The following is a 24172-nucleotide window of genomic DNA, read 5'->3' as shown; positions in this document are numbered from 1 at the left end:
CCTCTGTCCAGTTTGTATGCCCTCACTTCAATGATATATATATATCAAATTTCTTGTCAATTTCTGATCAGTCTTTATCACATCAATAATTACAATTTTAGGCTCAACGTTACAAAATGGCGAAGTGTTAATCTTGACAGTATTTAAAGTGAGTCTGTTATTTCATTGTCATTTTTGGAGAGCTACTTTCTCTGTTGCCAGGGTAACAGCCCATGTGACTTGCAGGCAGTGGTGCACATTTTTATCGCTCTCTGGTCACGGTCACTCAGTGAGAGACAGCGGCCTCGGGAGCAGATGTGACAGACTGATAGTGGGGTGGGGAGAATTTTGTGAGCAGTGAATGTAACGACTGTATTAGCTGTGTGTTGGAATGAAGACGAAACTAATGAATGTGGGCATTACATTTCTGCAACTTTGTTCAGGCCGTCACAGACATCCCGTAACCAGTCAATAATTGTGGATCATTTAAAGTTAAAGGAGAAAAAGCTGGAAACGTTCAGCAGATCGGGCAGTAACTTGAACAGTCCCAGTCCTGATTCCGGATCTTCCACAGTTTCTCTTTCCACAAATCTAATCTGATGAAGCGAGTTTCCAGTACTATTATTTCAATTTTATATTAAAAACATTTTATTCCTGTTAGCCTACAGGAAATATGATGACCAATTGTGCTGGGCAAGACCTGATTTAACAAAAAGACCATAATAAATTGAATTCGGTTTGTTTGCAGGGGACAATGTGAAACGTATCCCCGGTATCTGGTGACTCACGCCCAGGTTTTCCAGCCCGATCATTGGTCCAGTCAGATGACCATCAGATTCCCATTCTGCCATAAGTTGACGCAGTGTTAGTTTTTGAGCCCTGATTGACCGAAACACTGCATCATATTACAGGTAGCAAGGAGTCCTGGGAGAGTTGCTGTTTGGACTGTAATCATTGAAACTACTACTGTCGCCTCATTGTGAATTATTTTGCCTCACTATCGGTGTTTATTAACTAGAAATATCAGACGATGTATTGAATGGAGCCTGAGGTAAGATAAAGGCAAACATTGCAATTTTAGTTTCAACGTTATAAAACTGCTGTGTGTTAATTTTATATCACTTTACGGGAGAATGTCAGTGTAGCACTCTGTCAACTGGACTTTAATTGCAGTTGGGTAATGCAAAAAGACAATGATCCAAAAGACAAGAGTAAATCAATAAGAGAATAATTTTAAAAGAAAATTAGAATGGCCTAGTCATAGTCCTAACGTTAAGCCCTTAGGAAGTTGCGGAATGGCCTGAAGCAGCAGTTCCGTCGAGGAATCCTACCAACACCGCAGAGTTGAAGCGGTTTTGTAAGGCGGAATGACATAAAATTCTTCCAAGCCGATGTGCAGGAAGATCAACAGTTAACGGAAGCATTTGGTTGAATTTATTGCTGTACGGGGGATTGGGGGCGCGGCGGAGTTGGGGGGGAGGGAAGGTCACACCAGTTAATGAAAGCCAAGGTTCACAGAATTATTTTGAACAAGTACATGCAATATTGAATGATGTTAATCTTGTCATAACGAGACTCACAGCGTTTGAAATTGACCCTGTTTACATTTTCGGTCATTTTTGGAGAGCCGCTTTCTGCATTGCCAGGATAACAGCCCACTTGACCGGTATGGAGTGGTAAACATTTTTATCGCGCTCTCGTCACCGTTGCTCAGTGAGAGTTAGTGGCGTCAGGAGCAGATGTAACAGACTGATAAAGGGGTGGTGGTGATGCTGTGAGCATTGACTGTGTGTACTGAATTATTCCTGTGTTGGAATGAAGAGAAAACTAATGATGGTCCCCTTTTCCATCTAGTTCCATCTGCTCATTCCCCGCGCATCTTGTTTAACCTCTCTCCGGGCTGTAACCCACCACCTCAATGATATATATCAATCATCTTGTTGAATATCTGTCCAGTCTGTATCCAACCAACTCAATGATATATATCAACCATTTTGTTCAATCTCCTGTCCATTCTGTATCCCACCACCTCAGTGATATATATCAACCATCTTGTTCAGCCCCTGTCCACTCTGTATCCCACCAGCTCAGTGATATATATCAACCATCTTGTTCAGCACCTGTCCGTTCTGTATCCCACCACCTCAATGACAATCTGTATCGCATCAATAATTACAATTTTATTTTCAACGTTACAAAATGGTGAAGCGTTAATCTTGACAACATTTAAAGTGAGTCTGTTATTTCATTTATTTTTTGTCACTTTTGGAGAGCCATTTTCTCTGTTGACAGGGTAACCGCCCATGGGACTTGCAGGGAGTGGTGCTCATTTTTATCTCTCTCTGGTCACGGTCCCTCAGTGAGAGACAGCGGCCTCGGGAGCAGATGTGACAGACTGATAGTGGGGTGGGGAGGATTTTGTGAGCAGTGAATGTAACGACTGTATTAGCTCTGTGTTGGAATGAAGGCGAAACTAATGAATGTGGGCATTACATTTGTGCAACTTTGTTCAGGCCGTCACAAACATCTTGTAATCAGTCAATAGTTGTGCATCATTTAAAGTAAAAAGAGAAAATGCTGAGACCGTTCAGCAGATCGGGCAGTAACTTGGACAGTCCCAATTCAGATACTGGCTCTTCCACAGTTTTTCTTTCCACACATCCTATCTGATGAAACAAGTTTCCAGCACTATTATTTCAATTTTGTATCAATAGCATTTTAATCCTGTTAGCCTACAGAAAATATGATGGCCAATTGTGCCGGACAACTCCTCACTTAACAATAAGATAACAATAAATTGTGTTCAGTTTAGCTGCAGGAGACAATGTGAAACGTATCGCTTGTATCTGGTGACTCATGCCCAGGCTTTCCAGCCCGGTCATTGGTCCAGTCAGATGATCGTCAGGTTCCCGTTCTGCCATAGGTTGATGGAGTGTTAGTTTCTGAACTCTGATCGACCGAAATACCGGTAACAAGGAGTCCTAGTGTTGAGGTCTGGGCTGTAATTCTTAGTACTTATACAGATGGGACACGATGTTCCTCCTTCCAAATGAATCAGAAGTCTCGGGCATCTGGACATTGGTTGTGGATATATCGCTGAATACACCATTTGCTGTGAGATGTGTGGACGATGTGCGAGGCTTCTGGCGTCGGTAAGTGACAGGATCATCTGTGTGACACTGTGAGGTTGTGTCATGGGATATCCTAGTTTCAGATCAAGTAAAATGGACCCGGGGGGTCAACTTGCCCAGGTTTATAAGGTGTTGAGCGAGTATTTCTGGTCTGTGTGTTCATTGTTCAAACCGTGTTTGTAAATTCCCCCTCACTGTCACACGTCCGCCAGGCAGTGGAAATCTAACAGAAACTAAAGATGCTGGAGAGCTGCAGTAAAAACTGAAAATGTTTGAAGTAATTGTGACGAACGGTGTAAACCTGAATCGTCAAATTTGTTCCTTTCCCCACAGCTGTTCCTTACCTGCTGAGTGTTCCTGGTAATTCCAGTTTCCCTTTACTACATTCACCCTGGACTGGTTTATATTTCCTGAAATTAACCTGATTTAACCTGGGAATGGAAATGGCACTAAATTGTTCTGGTATCCATTTGCCTGTTGTTCCTGGGAATCTGTTCAGTGTAGTTGTTAATAACAAGGTTCACATGAATAATCTCAGAAATGATCGGCTTTATGAATGAGGAGCATTTGATGGTTCTGGACCTGTGCTCGATGGAGTTTAGAGGGACGGTGAGGGTGGTGGAGGGATGTATGGTTAATAAACCTACCGAATGCTGAAAGGCCTGGATACAGTGGACATGGAGATGATGTTTCCATTAGACAGAGAGTCTGTGATCTGACAGCACACTCAGAATAAAGAAGCCTACCTTTAAAATTGTGTTGACAGAAAGGCAGACAGACAGACAGACAGACTTTACTGATCCCAAGGGAAATTAAGTTTCGTTCCAGTTGCACCAACCAAGAATAGAGTTGAAATATAGCAAAATAAAACCAGGAATAATTAAGTAATGATAAGTAAATTATGCCAGTGGAAATAAGTCCAGGACCAGCCTGTTGGCTTAGAGTGTCTGACACTCCAAGGGAGGAGTTGTAAAGTATGATGGCCACAGGCAGAATTGACTTCCTGTGACGCTCAGTGTTACATCTCGGTGGGATGAGTCTCTGGCTGAATGTACTCCTGTGCCGAACCAGTACATTATGGAGTGTTTGGAAGTCATTGTCCAAGATGGCATGCAACTTGGACAGCATCCTCTTTTCAGACACCACTGTCAGAGAGTCCGGTTCCACCCCCCCACAACATCACTGGCCTTACGAATGAGTTTGTTGATTCTGTTGGTGTCTGCTACCCTCAGCCCGCGGCCCCAGCACACAACAGCAAACATGATAACACTGGCCACCACAGCCTCGTAGAACAACCTCAGCATCGTCCAGCAGATGTTAAAGGGCCTCAGTCTCCTCAGGAAAATGAGACGGCTCTGACCTTTCTTGTAGACAGTCTCAGTGTTCTTTGACCAGTCCAGTTTATTATCAATTCGTATCCCCAGGTACTTGTAATCCTCCACCATGTCCACACTGACCCTTTGCATGGAAAGGGTTCACTGGTGCCTTGACGCTCCAGAGGTCCACCACCTGCTGTTTAGTTTTTTTTTTCCACAGTAAGCTGCAGATGATTCTGTACGCACCAGGTGAGAAAGTTTCCCACCGTAGCCGAGCTCAGCCTCACCTCCCTTGCTGATGCATCCAACTATGGCAGAATCATCAGAAAACTTCTGAAGATGGCAAGACTCTGTGCAGCAGTTGAAGTCTGAGCTGTAGAAGGTGAAGAGAAAGGGAGACAGGACAGTCCCCTGCGGAGCCCCAGTGCTGCTGACCACTCTGTCTGACACACGGTGTTGCAAGTGCACGTACTGTGGTCTGCCAGTCAGGTAATCAATAATCCATGACACCAGGGAATCATCCGCCTGCATCACTGTCAGCTTCTCACCCAGCAGAGCTGGGCGGACGGTGTTGAACGCACTGGAGAAGTCAGAAAACATGACCCTCACAGTGCTCGCCGGCTTGTCCAGGTGGGCGTAGACAAGGCTCTGCAGGTAGAAGAAGTCATTTTCAACTCCTCGTCGGGACTGCTAGGCGAACTAGAGGGGGTCTAAGTGTGGCATAACCATAGGCCGGAGCTGCTGCAGAACAAGACTGTCCAGCGTCTTCATGATGTGGGAGGTCAATGCCACCCAGTCTGTAGTCATTGGAGCCACTGAAGCGCGGCGTCGTCGGTACAGGGATGAGGCAGGACGTCTTTCACAGCCCAGGAACCCTCTGGAGACTCAGGCTCAGGTTGAAGACATGGTGAAGTACCCCACATAGCTGGGGGGAGGCACAGGCTTTGAGCACCCTGGGGCTGACACCATCCGGGCCTGCAGCCTTGCTTGAGAAAAATCTCTTCAGTTAAAGGATGGCTGCTGTGTGGAAACTGTTGCCGCAGAGGGTGGTGGAGACTGCCCTTTGAGTATATTTATGGCAGATTTTAATATGTTCACGATTGCTCAATAGCAGGGTGAAGGCAGGAATATGGTGTAAGAATAAAAATCATGTTTGAATGGTGGAGCAGACTCGATGGACAGAATCATCTAATTCTCCTCCTACATCTTGTGTCGGACCATAACTGAACGATAACTCCTTCGTATCCCGTATCAGACATTGGGAAGTGCGAGGGGAAATTTCAGATTTGTTCTTTGAGATCGTTATATTTGTCTTCAACATTTAAACTTCGATATACGGAAATAGTTTTTTTTTCTCATTTGTATTGTTCATGTGCTTTATTATCTCCCTAATTAAAGTTAGACCTGCGGTGAGAGATTTATTGGAAGAAAAACCCCAACTGGAAGGAAACCGAGACTGAAAACGAGGGAACAGCAACAAATGAACCAGCCCGAAGACTGAGAGCATCAACTGGACAGAACCCTCCTGACTCAGAGTTTCCATTGATTCGTTCAGCAGAAAGTCTGGTGAGTCTCCTTTAGTCAAACACTGGTCATTTAGACATTACATATCTATACAAAGGAAGGTAGGAAACAATTGGAATGAGACTGAATGTGCCAGTTATTCCTCTGCCAGACCCAGTTGCAATCACTCCAAGTTTGGTAATGTGTTGTCCGCAGCCCAGCTCTTTAAAGCCACTCACATTCCCTCAGTGTTTGCTCCTTTCAAACTTTTGCGTGTTTTGAAGCAGTTTTTGGTCAGTTCTGAGTGGGGAGAGGGAATGTCTGCGGTTTGTTTATACTTACTGTCTTTCAGAAATGTAATTGTTTGAACTTAATTTGTGCCGACTCACTAACCATATCCTGTACCTTCTGAACCAAATTATCGATTTACACGACAGGTAGGAATAGGTGTCACCCCGGGAACATCACTAAGCGCGTAACTCAAGTCCAAGAAACAGCTTCTCACCGTCAGCTTCTACTTCCTAACAACCACCTGTTTGCAGACTCTGGGGCCCTGTAACAAACTCAATGTTAACAACAAGATTAGACAGTATCTAATATAAAGAGGAACTTGTGCTTCCTGTGGGCAGGTCTGGCACATGTGACGCTCGCAAGGAAAACCTCAAGGAGGGCGATCAGCGGGAAAGGAAGAATGGACGAGGGTGTCGCGTAGGGTGCGGATGTGTGGGGTTGGGGGGTAAGGGAAAGATATGTTTGTTGCTACTATCCCGTTTGAGATGGCGAAAGTTACGGAGAATTGGGCGCTGGACGCAGAACCTGGTGGTGTGGTAGATGAGGACCAGAGGAAACCTCTCCCTTGTGGAGCCGCGGATGGATGGGCTGAGGGCAGACGGAAGATGGGCGGAGGAAATGCGGTTTAGGGCAGCATTGCTGGGGAAGAAAGGAAGAAGGAGGACATCTCATTAGTTCTGGAATGAAAAGCCTCATCCTGAGAGCAGATGCGGCGGGGACAGAGGAACTGAGAGAAGGGATGGAATAGGTATAGTGCAGGTAGCTGAGAGAATCAATGGGTTTATACAAGATGTCAGTGGATATACGACCTCCTGAGATGAAGAAAGATAGTTCGAGAAAAGGGTTCGACGAGTCAGTAAATGGACTAAGTAAACTTGAGAGCAGGCGCAGGAAGAAGCACCAATGCATTCTGAAGTGTTGTGTCAGAGGAGTAGGAAAGCGATACCGGTGCAGGCTTGGAACAAGGATTATTCCACATTCCCGGCAGTGGGTAGCGGTTAGGTCGAAGGTACATTGTGCTTATTGTAAATGTTATTGAGTAAGGGAGTGACATGACTTCACTTCTTTGTGCTTTGTTTAGATTGTACCTGTATTAAGGTGTAAAATCCCGCTCCCCATACTAACACTGGTTATCCAGACCAAAGAACAAACTGCCGCAGGAACTCAGTGGGTCGGGCAGCATCTGTGGAGGGAAATAGACCGTCAACATTCCGGGCCGAGACCCTCCCTCTGGAATGAGAGTGGACGGGAAATAGTCAGAGAAAAGAGGTGAGGGGTGGGGATGGGGCAAGAGCCGGGGAGTTAGAGGTGGATCCAAGTGAGGGGGGAGGTGGGAAAGTGGAAATAGTGAAAAGGGTGGGGGTGTGAGTGGTTGGGGCAATACGAGGCTGCAGAAGATGGAATTTAATTCCATAGAGGATTAACAAAGTGGTTAGAGAGTATTTGTTATAGAGAGTGCGATGAAGATTCGCCAGACTGATCCCTGGAGTGGTGGGTATCGGCAAAGTGAAAATTATTTGGGATTTGATGAGATTTTACCTGGAATATGGTGTAATATCCTGCTCCTCATAAAAACACGGGTTATACAGACCAAAGAACAAACTGCGGGAGTAACTCAGAGGGTCGTGCAGCATCTGTGGAGGGAAATGAACAGTCAACATTTCGGGCCGAGACCCTCCCTCTGGACTGAGAGTGGACGGGAAATAGTCAGAGAAAAGAGGTGAGGGGTGGGTATAAGGGTGGGCTGGGGAGAGAGAGGTTGATCATGGTGTGGGGGAGGCCGTGGGGTAGAAGTGGCGACAGTGGTTGGGAACTGAGTGGTGGAGTCAGAACAGAGCTGCAAATGATGGTGCCAAGATGAGGCCACCCTCGCGGTGGACGGTCAGCTCGTTAACTTCCGGCTGGGTTCCCTCACCTCATGGTATGAATATCGAATTCTCAATTTGGTGATCAACATTTCCAATTTCCACACTTACCCTATTCGCCAGTCTGACCTTTTACTGCTTTTCACCTGCCCACTACTTCTTTGTGGAACCCTCTTACTTATCTTCAGTCCAAAACGAGGGTCTTGGCCCGGAATGTCCACTGTTTGCACATTTCTATGAATGCTATCTGACCTGATGCCTGCCTGCTGCATTTTGAGGAAATTATTTTCATAGAGTATTGACAAAGAGGTTAGGGAGTATTTGCTACAGAGAGTGCGATAAAAATTCAGCAGACTAATTCCGAGGCTGTTGGAATTCTTAAATGAAGAGCGATCAAATTCGAAAACTCTTCCATTTGGGGAATTGAGGACTGACAAGTGAACACACTGAAATACCAAACATCTTTAACGAGTGAACTGAGGATCCGAGTCTCTGAGACCGGTGACGACTGTTCGAGACTGAGATGAGGAAATGTCTCCACTTGGAGGGTGGTAAATGTTTGCAAGTCCCCAGCACAGAGGGCGGTGAAGACTCAATGACCTTCTTTACATAAAACAGTGGCCGGCAGATGTGTGGAGCCGAAGGGATCGAGGAAATGAAGATCGGGCAGAAACATGTGGCTGAGATGGAAGAAAAGCCTCCATTTGTTGATGGTTAGACGGGCTGAATGGCCCCTGCTGGTGTTTCTGACTTGATGTTTCAGTGTTCCTGTACATTAAGGCCGGAGGATTGTGAATAGAAATTAGTGTTTATAAACATAGACTGATTTACATCAAACCTGCACAGTTCCATTCTGTGTATAAATTCTATGTGAGCCCGGCATGGGGATGAGCTCTTGACTCTATGACCAGGGAAAGTGGAAAGGGGAAGTGTACAGAGCAAAGCGTTGAAATGTATCTGCTGTCAATATGAAATACTGTGGAAAATGCAGCATGTGGGTCGGGCGGTATGTGATGGGCCATTCAGCGGAGTCACCGGTTCAGTAAGGAGAACCCCCACAAGTCACCTGATCCCGTTTCCCGCTCCCATTTTACCTCAGATCTGCAGCATCTGCGGATCACCCCCCCCCCCCCCCCGTGTATGTGTAGATTCATTTTCCGTCCGTTCAGACAAGGCAGTGAGATCCCGATCTGTCACGTTCACTCATTGAAGGCTTTTTTTTTCTTGACTCCACTCCACTATTATGACCTGCTAAGCGTAGCCAATGTTTCCCGATGTTTGATCGTATTTCTGAGAGAATTAAGCTTTTTCCAATCATCTGGGCTTCTCAAAAATTTTTAAACTTCTGTTAAGCCTCCCTCTAGAAGTTCAGAAATAGCAATCTAGGCCGAATACCATTTCCACACGATTAAAACGGGCTATCGGTTTATTAGTTTTCTGTTGTATTTTTGCGCTACTTAGTTAATTATATACTTATTGCATTTCATTGTGTCCGATATTGTTATGTATTGCATTCTGGTGCTGCCGCAGATTCATTTAAATGCATTTATCAGAAAATGAAGTTTCCCTCCTGAATTGCCAAAGGAAGACTCCAGCTGTCTTATACTTCCGCACAATTAAAATGGGGAAACAGTTTATTATTTTTGTCATGTACCGAGGTTCAGTGGAAGTCTTGTAATCGGTAAAATCCAGGCAGGTCAATACAGTATATTGAGGTGAAATCGGGTAAATCAATAACAGCGTAACAAATTATTGTGGTTAGAGAGAAAGTGCGGTGCAGGTATATATGTGGTGCAAAGTCACATCGAGGTACATTGTGGGGTCAGGAATCCATCTCGTCACACTGGGAACATTCAGTTCGCTTATAACAGCAGAATGGACACGGTCCTTGAGCCTAATGTTATGTTTCTGTTCTATTTTATCTTCGACCCGATGGGAGGTGAGAAGTGAGAATGTCCAGGTCTGTGGGGATCTTTGATTATGTTGCCTGCTTTACTGAGGCTGCGGGCAGGACAGAGGGAGTCCATGAAGGGGAGACTTGTTTCTCTGATCTGCTCAGCTGTGTCACAGTTCTCTGCTGTCTTCAGTCCAGCAGGTATCTCATCAGCTCAGTGCTATACTTATATCAACAACGTTTCTTCCAACAGTTGTCTTCATTGTGAAGTATTTTCTTCCGCCTTGTACCTCATTGAGTTTTCCAGGAATTGCTTTTTGTTGGCTAAAACTACCAGAGGTTTAACTGAATCAACACGCGGGGTAAATAGAGCCATTAAAATTTCAGTGTTTCTGTTACAAAATGGCTGCTTTGTTAATCTTTGTCACAATGTAACTCATAGCGGATGATGTGGATTTTGTTATTTCCTCTCTCAATTATCTTTTGGCGAGTTACTTCCTCCGTTTCCACGGTAACAACTGGCCAGAACTGCAACAGGAGTTGCACAATTTTATCGCTCTTTGGTCACTGCCTCTCAGCATCCTGTCAGTGGCCTCTGGAGCAAATGCAACAGAGTGACAGTGGGAGGAAAGGAGGCTGTGGGCATTGACTGTGTGGAATGTATTACACCAGGGTCAGAGTGGACTGAGAACTAACATATTAATGGTTGTGGCGATGGCATTTTCATCACACGGCCGAACAGTTTGGGGTGACACAAACATTTCTACAATCAGATTGTATCTGTGTGTTCAATAGAGAGGAAATACTACTGTTGCAGGGAACTTAAAGCAAGAAGAAGAAAATGCAGGATACGCCCAGCAGGTCGACAGCACCTTGAGCAGCCCCATTTATGAAACCGGGTCTTCGACTATTTCTACTTTCACAGATGTAGCTGAGATCCCAGCATTTTCTATTGCATAATTTTACATTATGAACATTTTGTTCCTGCCACACTGTGGAAAAAATGGCAGCTAACAGTGCAGGGTTAGATCCCACACAGCGATGACACAGGGATCAAATGTGCTCGGTTTAGCTGCTGTGGACAGGCTGAAGGACATCCTCATCCTCTGTACCGACCGGGGAACCAGCCTGAGCACCGGCACCGGCAGAGGGTCATTAGGTTCCAATTCACGATAGTTTGTGAATTGGAAATGTCCAGGAACACCACGGCAAATCGCTGGCACCAAACATCGCAGAGTTGTGTGTTATTATATTGGGACGAAGTCTCTGAGAAAATGGAATGGGCTGTTTGGGGCTTCAGTCCACTTGGTAATTATACAGGTGTTTATTGGGAACTTCTCAGTCTGCAGTGAAGCCGAGGATCCGGGCGTTTGGACATTGGTTGTACGGATATCACCGACTACAACACGTTTTATCTGTCAAGCCGACTCGATGACAGGAAGCAGAGAGTGAAGACTGAAGATTGATTTATTGAATGGAGGTTTGTGACGAGTGGCATGCAAGTGATAGCACTGAGGCCTCTATAATTCATTAATCAGGACATTTACTTGAATGTGAATGTGCATGGCATCGTCAGCAAGTTTGATATGAAATTCGGAAGTATGCTTGATATTACAACAGGATACAATGAATTTAAAGAGATCTTGATCAGTTATAGAGTTGGGATGTGGAATGGCAACTGTTTTTCAAATTGGACGAGTGACTGATGGTGCATGATGGACAGTCAGTCCATGGTGGGACTGAAATAGTGAATGGTGGGACACCGAGTGTGTGGAACAGAGAAACCGGGGAGTACAATTGTACGTTTTCCTGAAAGTTCAGCAAAGAAGGCTTTAACCATGCTGGCCTTCATCAGTTGTGGCATTGAGCTTTGGGTTATGGGCATTATATTGTGGTTACATAAATTACTGGTGAGGCTATTACAGGCCTATTCATAGCCAGAGGTTTGGCCAAGCTGGATCTTTATTCCGCTGAGCACAGGAGAATGAGGTGGTATTGTAGAAGTTTATAAAATCAGGAAGGGACATAGATAATTTGGTTGGTCGTGGTATATTCTCTCGGATTCAAGATCCAAGTTATTTAATGTCATTCCAGTACACAAGTGAAAAGGAGAATAACATACTCTGGATCTGACGCAGGAACAATAGAACAAACACAGGAAGATAAAGAGCACAATTATAAAAACACACACTACATATGATAGCTTTAAACATTGAACGTATGTCCATGAAATGATAATAGGAAGAGGAGTGTCTGGACATATGGTGACTGACAGGAAATTTTAAAATAGTGGTGATGGGGGTGTGGAGCGGTGAGTTAGTGGGTGGAGGTGTTGATTTCCTTCACTGTTTGAGAAAATAACTATTTTTGAGTCTACTGGACCTGGAGGTGATGCCACGTAGCCTTTCCTGTTGGGAGTGGGTCAAAGAGTCCATGCGCAAGACCGGGTGGGACTGTTGCCGGCCTCTTTCCCGCATGCACTGCACATAGTCCATTCTTTGCAGCCTTTTTAGAAAGTAGAGATGTTGGGGAGCGAGCATTGTGGAATGTGTTCTGGGACCATGAGGGGTTGTGTGAGATGTGCACGCCCAGGAGTTTGAAACTGCTTCGGGTTTCCACAGCTGCTGATGTAAAGACGTGTGTGAGTGGTGCAAGTTCTCCTGAAATGGACAACCATCTCCTTTGTCTCGTTGACGTTGAAGAAGAGGCTAACCAGTAGTCATTTGCTTCTGAAGGTATAGATTTGAAGACACATGAGTGAAGTGTTGACGATGGCCGTGAAGTCATCAGTGAGCTGGTGTCCACACTGACGGAGTACATGGACTGGGATGTTTTCTGGCCCGGCTGCCTCACAGGGGTTGAATCTCTGAACAGTCCTCTCATCTGCTGTTGTTACATTGTGTGGCTGTTCTCCTCGGAGAGTGCAGCTTTCGTGACTTGCTCGAGTTTCGAGCCTCGAAGCATTGTTTAGAGCGCACGGGAGGGGAACGTGACTCATGCAGTCAGCGCCATTTTTCCCAACGTAGTCTGTAATGCCGTTGATGCCCAGTCAAATATACCAAGGATTCTTCCCCAGGGTTGGGGAGTCCGAAGCCAAAGGCCACAGATACAATGGAGCGGAGAGACCAGAGACACCTGAGAGGCCATCTCAAAACACAGTGCGTGTGAGTATCTGGAACGATCTGCGCAGTGTTTGCATCGTTGGTTCTCTGCCTCTGGTTCAGCTTTCTCACCATGTTTGGAAATTCCCACTCATTTTCAGCTGTCTGTGACTCAAGTTGTAGGAGACCTGAAATCAAATCAGAAAATGTTTGAAGCCATTCCGACACAGCGAGTTGGAGCTGAAACATTAACTTTGTTTCACTTCACAGATATTCCTTATCTATTGACTGTTTCTCGCATTTTCATTTATTTTTAGAACATTACATTGGAATGATTTACGTCTCCTGGGAAATGGAATTGTATAGGACACACAACGTAATCATTCCCTTACAGAAACAGGGCTTTCAGACAATCTAGTCAGTGTCATTCTCCGCCTAGGCCCATATACGTGCACCCAGACCACAGCCCTCAATACCTCCCTTATCCATGTACCCATAGAAAATTCTCTTAAATTTTGCAATTTAACCTGAATTTGCATTCGTGAATTCTGATCGAAATAGTTCCTCCTCAGATTCCCCCTTAATATTCCACTTTTTGCCCTAAATCCATGACCTCACCAAACCTGAGGGGCAAAAAACTACATGAGTTCACGCTATCTATACCATCATAGTTTGTATACCTCAAGCAGGGGTATCCTTTGTAAACCTCTGGCAGGGGTTCGCAGTCTGGGAGCCACGGGCACCACGGTTAATGGTAGGGGTCTGTGGCATAAAACAAGTTTCATCACAATCTCTTGTGCTTCACAGATTTCTAACTTGTTCAATCTACCCCTGTGACTCAGCTCCTTAAATACTAACAACATCCGTGACTGCCAGGCCTCCTGCCATCTCTACACTTGCCTGCCAAGAGCTATTTAGAGTAAGCTGGTCCATCTCTGACGCATCCGTGCGCTTTCCTGATCTCTCCATCTCCAGAGACAGGTTGTTAACCAACATCTTTTATAAACTTACTGATTCCCGTGATAATCTCGACGATAACTCTTCCCAGCCTATCACCTGTAAATTTTCTCAGTTTCATTGCTCCCCCGGCATCTGTTCACAGGATCCGGCAGTCCTCCCCCCACTATTGATGCAGGCCTCAGTCACATTTACCGTACTTCCGTGCTCACCCCATCTTCCTACCACCGTAACAGTGATAGAGTTGCTCTTGTCCTTACCTACCGCCCCTTCAGCCTCTGCAACTTCCACCATCTCCAAAGAGATCTTACAGCTAAACATATTTTCAACTTCCTCGCCCACCCCAACCTCTTCTTTCAACAGGGATCACTCCCTCCATAATTCCCTTGTTCATTCATCCCTCCTCACTAATCTCCCTCCATCCACTTATCCCTACAAGTGGCCTAAGTGCTACAACTACCCGTACACCTCCTCCCTCCCCTCCATTCAGACACAAAACAGTCCTTCCAGCTGAAGCGACACTTCACCTGCGAATCTGCTGGTGTCATCTATTTTGTCGAGTGCCCCCGATGCGGCCTCGTTTACATTGGTGAGAACAGCCATAAATTGGGAGACCATTTTGCCGAGCATCCCTGTATCATCTGGCACAAGGGAGACTTTGCAGCGGCCAAACATTTTAATTCTGATCCCCATTCCGACGTCCCGGTCAATGGCCTCTTCTTGTGCCAAGATGAGACCGCCCTCAGGGTGGCGGATCAACATCTTATAATCCATCTGGGTCCCCTCCAACCTGATTGTATGAATAATGAATTCTCCTTCCAGTAAACAAAGCCCCCCCCTCCCCCCCCCATTCTGAACTTTCATTTCTCCCTGGGTCCCCTCATTCCCTTTCTCCTATTGACAACGCTCTGATTCTTTCCTCTCCAGCCCTTGAACTGACCATCACTTGACTTCACCTATCACCTTCCAGCTCCCCACTTTATCCCCACACCCCCCCCCCCGACCTTTGTATTCAGATCACTTCCCCCTCCTGCTCAGGAATGAAAAAGGCTCGTGGTCCAAACTGTGGACAGTTTACTCTTTTCCATAGCCACTGTCTGCTGTGGTGAATTTCTCCAGAATTTTGTCTGTGTTACTCTGGATTTCCAGCGTTTGCAAGCTTTCTCGTGTTTAAGTGTGGCAATGACCGTAAGAATTATTTGGGCTTTGTTAAGATTGTACCTGGAATATGATGTAAAATCCCGCTCCCCATACTAACACGGGTTATACAGACAACAGAACAAACTGCCGGAGGAACTCAGTGGGTTGGGCAGCGTCTGTGGAGGGAAATGGTCCGTCAGCATTTCGGGCCGAGCCCCTCCCACTGGACTGAGAGTGGACGGAAATAGTCAGAGAAAAGAGGTGAGGGGTGGGGATGGGGCAAGAGCTGGGGAGTGAGAGGTGTATCCAGGTGAGGGGGGAGGTGGGAAGGTGGAAATAGTGATAGGCGTGGGAGGTGAGTGATTGGGACAACACGGGGCTGCAGAAATGGAATCAAATTCTGTGGAAGATTATCTAACAAGTAAGAGAGAGTTTGTTTTAGAGATTCACCAGATTGATTCCTGGAGGACGTTGAAGTCTCAGTGATCGTCTTCACATAAAACAGAGGCCGGCAGTTGTGTGGAGACCGAAGGGATCGAGGAAATGAGGATAGGGTATAAACATTTTGCTGAGATGGGAGAGCAGCCGCCATCTTGTTGATGGTTTGATGGGCTGAATGGCCACCTCCTCCTGTTTCTCACTTGATGTTTCAGTGTTACTGTCCAGTGAGGCTCCGGGGGAATGTGAATAGAAATTAGTGTTTATAAACGGAAAAGTGATTTCAATGAAACCTGCACAATTCTTCTTCGGGTGGGAATTCAGTGTCGGACCGGGATGAGAATTGATCCAGTAACTCTGAGAACCGGGTGGTGGAGCGATGGGGACGGCGAAGATGCAGAGGGAGATATTAAAAATGTAGCTGGGCTAAATATGAAATAATATGTAAAATGCGGCCTGTAGATCGGGCAGTGTGTGAGGGGCGAGGAGCAGAGTCACCGGTTCAGACGGGAAACCCTCCACCCGTCACGTGATCCAGGTTCTCACTCCCATTTCAAACGCAGATCTGCAGCATCTGAGGGTTTCGCTTCCGAAGCCCCGCCCCCACTCTCACAGTCTCCGGATGGGCGGGGGTTTTCGTTCCGTTCTCTGTTGAAGCGGATCATCGTTTGGGAACCGGAGGACCGATCGCTTTCTGCGGGAACAATTGATCAAGTTCTCATCGGTGGGTATTGATAACCGGTCACTACGGGTAAACGTGACCTACATTTTCCCATCGGTGAGTACGGAAGTCGATCCCGGGGGAAGTTGGGCACCTGATGATGGGCAGGGAGTCCCGTTAACATCCTCGAACCGGTGGTCTCGTCCCGCTTCCAGGACACAACCTGTCGTGGTCGGTCCAGGTTATGGGACCTTTACACCGAACCGCCTGAGATGAGCCGCCGCTCAGCCCCTGGTGTTCTGCGTCCCGGGAGCGGGATGAGGTGGTGATGCCGAGACTGAACCCATCCATTAAGATGTACCTGGTGAACTTTACCTCCATCACCCGGGCCGGTACTGGATCCAAACTTCATTTGTATGGATGCCTGGGGTCGATAATTGTTTTACATATTTGCAGCACACTGGAAGCGGCCGTTCGGCCTATTGTGTTCTTGCAGACCGCGAGGGTTAACCAGAGTAATCGCACCCTCGGGAAACTCCTCCACGTGTATGAGTAGTTTCATCTTTCCCAGTTCAGACAGGACAGAGAAATCCAGATCTCTCACGTCCTCTCGGGGGACTGGGAAGTTTATTTCCATCTTCTTTCCATTACCACAACTTGCCGAAATGCTGACAGTGTTTCCCGATATCTGGCCCTATTAATGAGAGAATTAAGTCTTGTTCATTTATCTGGGTTTCTCGGAAAAGTGTCCACTCCCTCCAAAATTTCCAAAGGAGCAACCCAGGCTGTCTAATATTTCCACACGATTGAAATGTGGAATGTTTTCCATGTACCGAGGTGGAATAAAAATCATGTCTTTGGTATCATCCACAGAAATCAATACATTGCAGCAGTACATTGAGGTAAAACAAATCATTCTGGTTACAGAGAAAGTGCAGTGCTGGTAGTTATGTGGTGCAAGGTCACATCGATTTAGACTGTGAGGTCAGGAGTCCACTCGTCACGCTGTTCGCTTCTAACAGCAGAATGGACACCGTCCTTGAGCCCAGTGGCATGTTTCTGTGTTATTTTATCTTCGCCCCGATGGGAGGGTGAGAAGTGAGAATGTTCAGGGTTGTGGGGATCTTTCATTATGTTGTCTGTTTTACTGAGGCAGTGGGAAGTATAGACAGAGTCCATGGAGGGAGGGTTGGTTTCTATTACGTACTCAGCTCAATCACTGTTCTCCGCTATTTCATTCAATTAAAGGAAGAGCAGTATCCATATGAAGATGTGAAGTATCGAATGGGATACTTTCTGCGGTGAATTGATAAAGTGTGTCGAGTAGAAAATGACATATACCAAAATTCTTATTGTTTGTTCTGGCTTTGTTATATTGGAATCTGTTATCTACCAGTGTGTACTATTATTATCTATTATCTGTGTATTGCGGGAGGAACATCAGAGACCGCCCTTGATCCCATTCTCCCATCTGGCTCCATCTGCTCATCACCTGCCGATCTGGTTCAACCTCTGTCCAGCCTCTGTCCCACCAAGTCAGTGTTATATATCAGCCATCTTGTTCAACCTCTGCCCAGTCTGTATCCCACCACCTCAATGATATATATCAAACATCTTGTTCAACCTCTGTCCAACCTGTATCCCATCACCTCAGTGATATATATCAACCATCTTGTTAATCCTCTGCCCAGCCTGTATCCCACCACCTCAATGATAAATATCAACCATCTTGTTCAACGTCTGTCCAGTCTGTATGCCATCACCTCAATAATATATATCAACCATCTTGTTTAACCTCTGCCCAGACTGTTCCTATTGCTACAATGATATATTTCTACAAACTCTCTTTTAAACTTTGTCTTCACAATCAAGTTTTGCTTTCCATCTTTTCCAGAATTGTTTTTTTTTTGACAGTTAGGACTACCAGTGGTTTAACTGAACACAGCACGTGGCAGGGTAAAAAGCAGTCATTTCTATTTTAGTTTCACCTTTACAAAATGGCTACAGTGTTAACCTTTGCCATAATGTAACCCATAGCATCTGAAGTTGTGTTTGTTATTTCATTTTTTGTTTATTTTCAGTGAACCATTTCCTCCGTTTCCAGGGTAACGGCCCGTCAGAGCTGCAGCAAGTGTTGGACTTTTTATCGCTCTGTGGTCACCGCCTCTCAGCGTAGAGACAGTGACCTCAGGAGCAAATGTAACAGAGTGATTGATAGTGGGAGAAAAGGATGCTGCGATCATTGACCGTACGAAATGTGTTACACCAGGGTCAGAATGAACTCAGAACTAACAGAGTGGTTGGGGTGGGATGGTATTTACAGTTTAGGATGGCAATCAGTTACTATCTGTGCATTAAAATGAAGAGGGAGAAAATACTACAGTTGCAGGAAATTTAAAGTAAGGAGGAGAAAATACTGGAGACGCTCAGCAGATCGGCAGCATCTCGGACAGTCTCAGTTCTGGAACTGGGTCTTCCACCATTTTTCCTTTCAGAGATGTATTCTGATGTACTGAGTTCTCAGCATTTTCTACTGTATAATTTTACATTTTGTTCCTGCTACACTGCAGGAAACGTGGCAGCCAGCTGTGCTGGGCAAGATCCCACACAGCAGGAAGATTGTGATCAAATGTGCTCGGTTTAGCTGCTGGGATCAGGCTGAAGTGTATCCGCATCCTCTATACAGACCGGGGAACCAGCCTGAGCACCGGCCCCGGCAGCATTAGGTTCCAATTCCAACTCAGTTTGTGAATCGGAAATGGCAGGAACTCCACGGCAAATCACCGGCACCAAAGCGTCTTTGTATGGGTGATGATATTGGGCTGGTGACTCTGAGGATATGGAACTGGCAGTATACAGGCTTCAGTCCAGGTTGGTATTTCAACAGCTGGGATCGGAATTTTCTGTCTGCAGTGAAGCTGAAATCCCGGGATGTTGGACATTGGCTAACGGAAGATCACCGTCTAAATTGCCCACTAGGACATCATCAGTCAAGTAATTTGGAGATTATTTAAGAGTTAACTAGGGAGTTAGGTGAAGTTGGGCAGTGACTTTGTTCATCTGAACTTTGTTAAAGTCTGTAACAAGATTCCGCATGGCAGCTGATCGGGAAGGTTCGGTCACGTGGGAGTCACGGGGAGCTGGCGAGGTGGATTCACACCGAGCTCGAGAACAAGAAGCAGAGGGAGATGATTGAAAATGGTTTTATCGAATGGAGGCATGTGACCGGTGGGATGTGTGTGTCAGTGTCGAGACCTCTGTAATTAATTCATGACATTGATTTATATATGAACGTACATGGCACGGTGAGCAGGTTTGAATTGAATTAAAATGAATTGATTTCCTAAATCCTTCACATACATGTGGAGTAGAAATCTTTACGTTACGTCTCGATCAAAATGTGCAATGAAAGTAATTTATAATATATTGAACAGTCCATATAATACAGAGTACACTCAATTGAGCGTGAGTTAACTAGTCTGATGGCCTGGTGGAGGAAGCTGTTCCGGAGCCTTTTGGTCCTGGCTTTTATGCTGCGGTACCGTTTCCCGGATGGTAGCAGCTGGAATAGATTGTGGTTGGGGTGACTCTGGTCCCCAGTGATCCGTCGGGCCCTTTTTACACACCTGTCCTTTTAAAGGTCCTGAATCATGGGAAGTTCACAACTGCAGATACGCCGGGCTCTCCGCACCACTCTCTGCAGAGTCCTGCAATTGAGTGAAGTAAAGTTCCCATACCAGATAGTGATGAAGCCAGTCAGGATGCTCTCAGTTATGCCCCTGTAGAAAGTTCTTAGGATTTGGGGGCCGATACCGAACTTCCTCAACCGTCTGAGGTGAAAGACGTGTTCTTGTGCCTTTTTCACCGCACAGCTGATGTGAACAGACCACGTGAGATCCTCGGTGATGTGGATGCCGAGGAACTTAAAACTGTTCACCCTCTCAACCCCAGATCCATTGATGTCAATAGGGGTTAGTCTGTCTCCATTCCTCCTGTAATTCACAACCAGCTCCTTTGTTTTTGCGACATTGAGAGGAAGGTTGTTACTTTGCCACCACTGTGTCAGAGAGATGACCTCTTCCCTGTAGGCCACCTCGTTATTGCTTGAGAGGAGGCCAATCTATGCGGTGTCGTCGACAAACTTAATTAGCAGATGAGAGCTGTGGGTGGCGACACAGTCATGTGCAGACAGGGAGACTAAATTCGGGAGACCGGCTTATCAGGCAACAGGTGACAATGAATTTCAAAGACATCTTGGTCAGTTATGGAGATGGGCTGAGCAATGCCAAATGGTTTTCAACTTGGACAAGTGAGCGATGGTGCATTTTGGACAGTCAAACTAGGTGAGACTGGTGTAGTGAATGGGAACACAACAAGTGTTGTGGAACAGAGCAACCTGGGAGTACAAGAGTACAGTCACTGAAACTGGACGTGCAAGTATAGAGGGTGGAAAAGAAGGATTTAGTCATGCTGGCCTTCATCAGTTAGGGCATTGAATTCCGGATTATGGGCATTATATTGTTGGTGTGGCGACACAGAGTATTCTGTACAGTTGTGTTGACCCTGCTGCAGGAAAGATACTATCAAGTTGGATCGGGTGCAGACGAGATTGCTGAAGATGCTGCCTGGACTAGAGGGCCGAGTCATAGGAAGAGGTTGGCCGAGTTGGATCTTTATTCCAGAGGAGAATGAGGGTGACATTGTAGGAGTTGATGAAATCAAGTGGCATAGATAATATGGTTAGTCGTGTTATTATCCCCAAGGTTCAGGATTCAAGATTGTTTACAAATGTAAAGGAGAACAAAATAATTGTTATTCTGGATCCAAAGCAAGTCCTTGTAAATTTCCTCTGTGCTCCCTCTATCGTTTCCTGTGGTGAGGTGACCAGAACTGAACACAGTACTCCCAAGTGGGGTCTAATCAAGGTCTTATATTTCTGTAACATTACCTCATGCCCTTGAACTCAATTCCATGGTTGATAAATGTCAACACAATATGCTTTCTTATCAACACTGTCAACGTGTGCAGCAGCTTTGAGTGTTCAATCGTCACGAACCCCAAGATCTCACTGATCCTCCAAATTGACAGGAGTATTACCATTAATATTATATTATCTTGAAATTTGACCGAAAAGAACCACTTCACGCTTATCTGTATTGAAATTCTTCTGCCACTTCTCTGCCCAGTTCTGTATCCTATCGATGTTGACCTGTAACATCTGACAACCCTGCAGACGATCCACAACACTCCCAACTTTTGTGTCTTCAGCAAACTTACTAACCCATCCTTCAACTTCCTCATCCGGGTCAGTTGTAAAAATCACAAAGAGAAGGGGTCACAGAACAGACCCAACGGAACACTATCGGTCATCATCATCCACGCAGAATACAAAATATCTACAACCGCCCTTTGTCTTCTGTCGGCATGCCAATTCTGGATCCACAAAGCAAGGTCTCCTTGGATCCCATCCCTCATTATTTTCTAAATGAGCTTTCCATGGGGAACCTTAGCTAAACTCTTACTGAAATGCATAGACAGTACTTCCACTGCTCTACCTTCATCAGTGTGTTTTGGTACATTTCAAAAAATTCAATCAGGATCATAAGGTGTGACCTGCCTTCGACAAAGCCGTGCTGACTACCCCTAATCAGATTATGTCTCTCCAAATGCTTACTGGTCTATAATTTTCTCAGTTATCTACTCCCTTTCTTAAACAAGCGAACAACATTTGCAAACTTCCAATCCTCTGGCACACCTCCCCACCTCATTGATGATGTGAAGATCGTCGTCAGGGGATTAGCAATCTCCTCCCTCGATTCATACAGTAGCATGGGATTATCTCGTTCAGTCCCAGCGACTTATCTAACTTAAAACCTCTCAAAGGATCCAGTGCATGCTCGTTCTTAAAGTCCATACACTCATGTGTTTCAGTCTGCTGTAAGTCATCCCCACAATTGCCAGGGTCCTTTTCACTGGTGAAAACTGAAGCAAAATACTCAGCATCTCAGAATAATCAAATGATCGGCAGGTTGAGAAACATCTGTTGAGAATGTAGCGGTGAAATGTAACCAAGCTAATTTGCCATTGCTGGCGACCCCCCACAAATTTGTTCTACTTACATGACGTGCCCTCAAATCCAATAATGATTGTTACAAATGTCAGTGATAAGTATTCGATCCTTTATTAGAAATCAGTAAACATACAATCTTGAAGCGATGAAACTGATCTGAACCCAAGTTTAAGTTCAGCGTATTTGAGTGGATAATAACAAAATATATGACATCCGTCAGTCCCCAGCTGGGTAGTGTAGTTGGCCTCCGTTAGTCTCCATAGACATGGATTTGCACCTTGGGAAGTTTCCAGGGCGCAAGCCTGGGCAAGGTATTTTTCTTATGGAAGACCGGCAGTTGCCCAAGCTGTAAGTCTCCCCTCTCCACGCCACCGATGTTGTCCAAAGGAAGGGCGTTAGGGCTGTGTACTGCATGGAACAAAGCACAAATATATAACTGACTCCCTTTGCGTGTACTACACCCCTACTGATGCAACTAGTTACCATAAAAACATCATAAATACACAACGCAGGATGCAATGCTGATAGAGAACAGATACATGGCTCCTACACACAAGTTCAGCTCTGATACAGGGTCTGCCACCTGAAATATTAACATACTCTCTGTCTTGTTGAATAACTCCAGCATCTTATTTTACTTATTTTAATGATTTTTCCCAACTTGTTGTTCTGGATGTATGGCATGTTGACATTGTGTTTACCAAGGTGTTTAACTAACTATCTGAGAATAGCCAGGTGATATGCTCAAAGAAATATTAACCGAGTTTTGGTGCTAATAATGGCCTTAAAAGTCCTGCCGGAAAAAAAAAAAAACTATAGTGGTTCAGGACAAAATGTTACGATGCTATAGGTAATATTGCATTGTTCAGGATGTCACTCTGTAGACTCAAATCCTATATTGCTGTAGGTGTCAATGCCAGACGATGTTAACCTGAAAGGAGACAGTGAGAATCAGGAGTGACTGAGAAATCTGTATAATCCAGTGACGAGAGGAATCGTCAGCATCGTCTCATCATCAGCAGAAATGTTTCAGCTCACACTGTTGTAACACTTGTCCATTACTCACCACAGCGCCACCAGTGGTAGGAGGACCAAAGCAATGGGCGCTGTCTGCTCAATCTGCCTTGCCATTCCGTAGAAGCAACAGTCCTGGTCCGGGACACAAGATTGGTTCCAAAAAGGGAATTGCCTGCAATGCAGAGAGTAGATACCCTGGAGAATCCTGGTCCAGTGTACAATCCATGGAGAGATCGGAAATGGACATTGTGTGACTGTGGGTGAATGGGCACAGGTGGATCCGGCCATGCCAAGGCTTCAGTAGATCGGCCCAAGATGTTTGGAAGTGTTCGCATCCGTTTAAAAACAATACAGTATTCTCCTGTAATTAATGTCTGACCCTCCTGTTGTTGTTTTGTTTTGTTACAGAACAGTAAAAACTGATCACACCTGTCCCCAAAATGCATCAAGGTTCGAGCAGTGGAGGAGCTCCAGTGACGTCAACATCAGGAAAGGACACGGGTATGTTGGCGAATTATTTAAATTTATAAATACTCTGCGGATTCTGCGTCTGAGTTTAATGCAATATAGGCAATTCACAAAGTATTTGTGAAAACTGAGCAGGGAGATTAGAGAGAGAAAAAGAGAGTTAACATCTCTGGGGGAAACTCAGTCACACATGGAAGGAATACAGTTACCGTCTGCTCCTGCTCCTCTAACAGATTGTGATGCACATTAAAATAGCGAGTTACACCAGGAGACAAGACATTCTGCAGATGCTGAAAGTTTTGGGCAACAAAAAGACACACAAAATATTGGCAGAATTCAGC

The 24172-nt window shown here is 45.4% G+C and overlaps 1 protein-coding gene across 2 annotated transcripts in view; it reads left to right on the top strand.

Annotated features, from left to right (window-relative positions):
• Positions 1-929: 929 nt before the first annotated feature.
• The window catches only part of LOC132389960 (NACHT, LRR and PYD domains-containing protein 3-like), a 48196-nt gene continuing 24953 nt past the window's right edge, over positions 930-24172 (top strand). The window contains exons 1-3 of one of the 2 annotated variants that reach the window (XM_059962529.1): positions 930-1030; positions 5825-5992; positions 23772-23864. In XM_059962529.1, the coding sequence (XP_059818512.1) occupies positions 23804-23864 (61 nt within the window). In that variant the 5' untranslated portion in view covers positions 930-1030; positions 5825-5992; positions 23772-23803. Of the gene's footprint in view, positions 1031-5824; positions 5993-13075; positions 13144-23771; positions 23865-24172 lie in introns of those variants that run through there. The other variant, XM_059962528.1, reaches the window with a different exon arrangement.

This window comes from Hypanus sabinus, unplaced genomic scaffold (assembly GCF_030144855.1).
Source record: "Hypanus sabinus isolate sHypSab1 unplaced genomic scaffold, sHypSab1.hap1 scaffold_721, whole genome shotgun sequence".
Classification (NCBI taxonomy): domain Eukaryota; kingdom Metazoa; phylum Chordata; class Chondrichthyes; order Myliobatiformes; family Dasyatidae; genus Hypanus; species Hypanus sabinus.
This window is presented reverse-complemented; position numbering and strand designations above follow the sequence as displayed.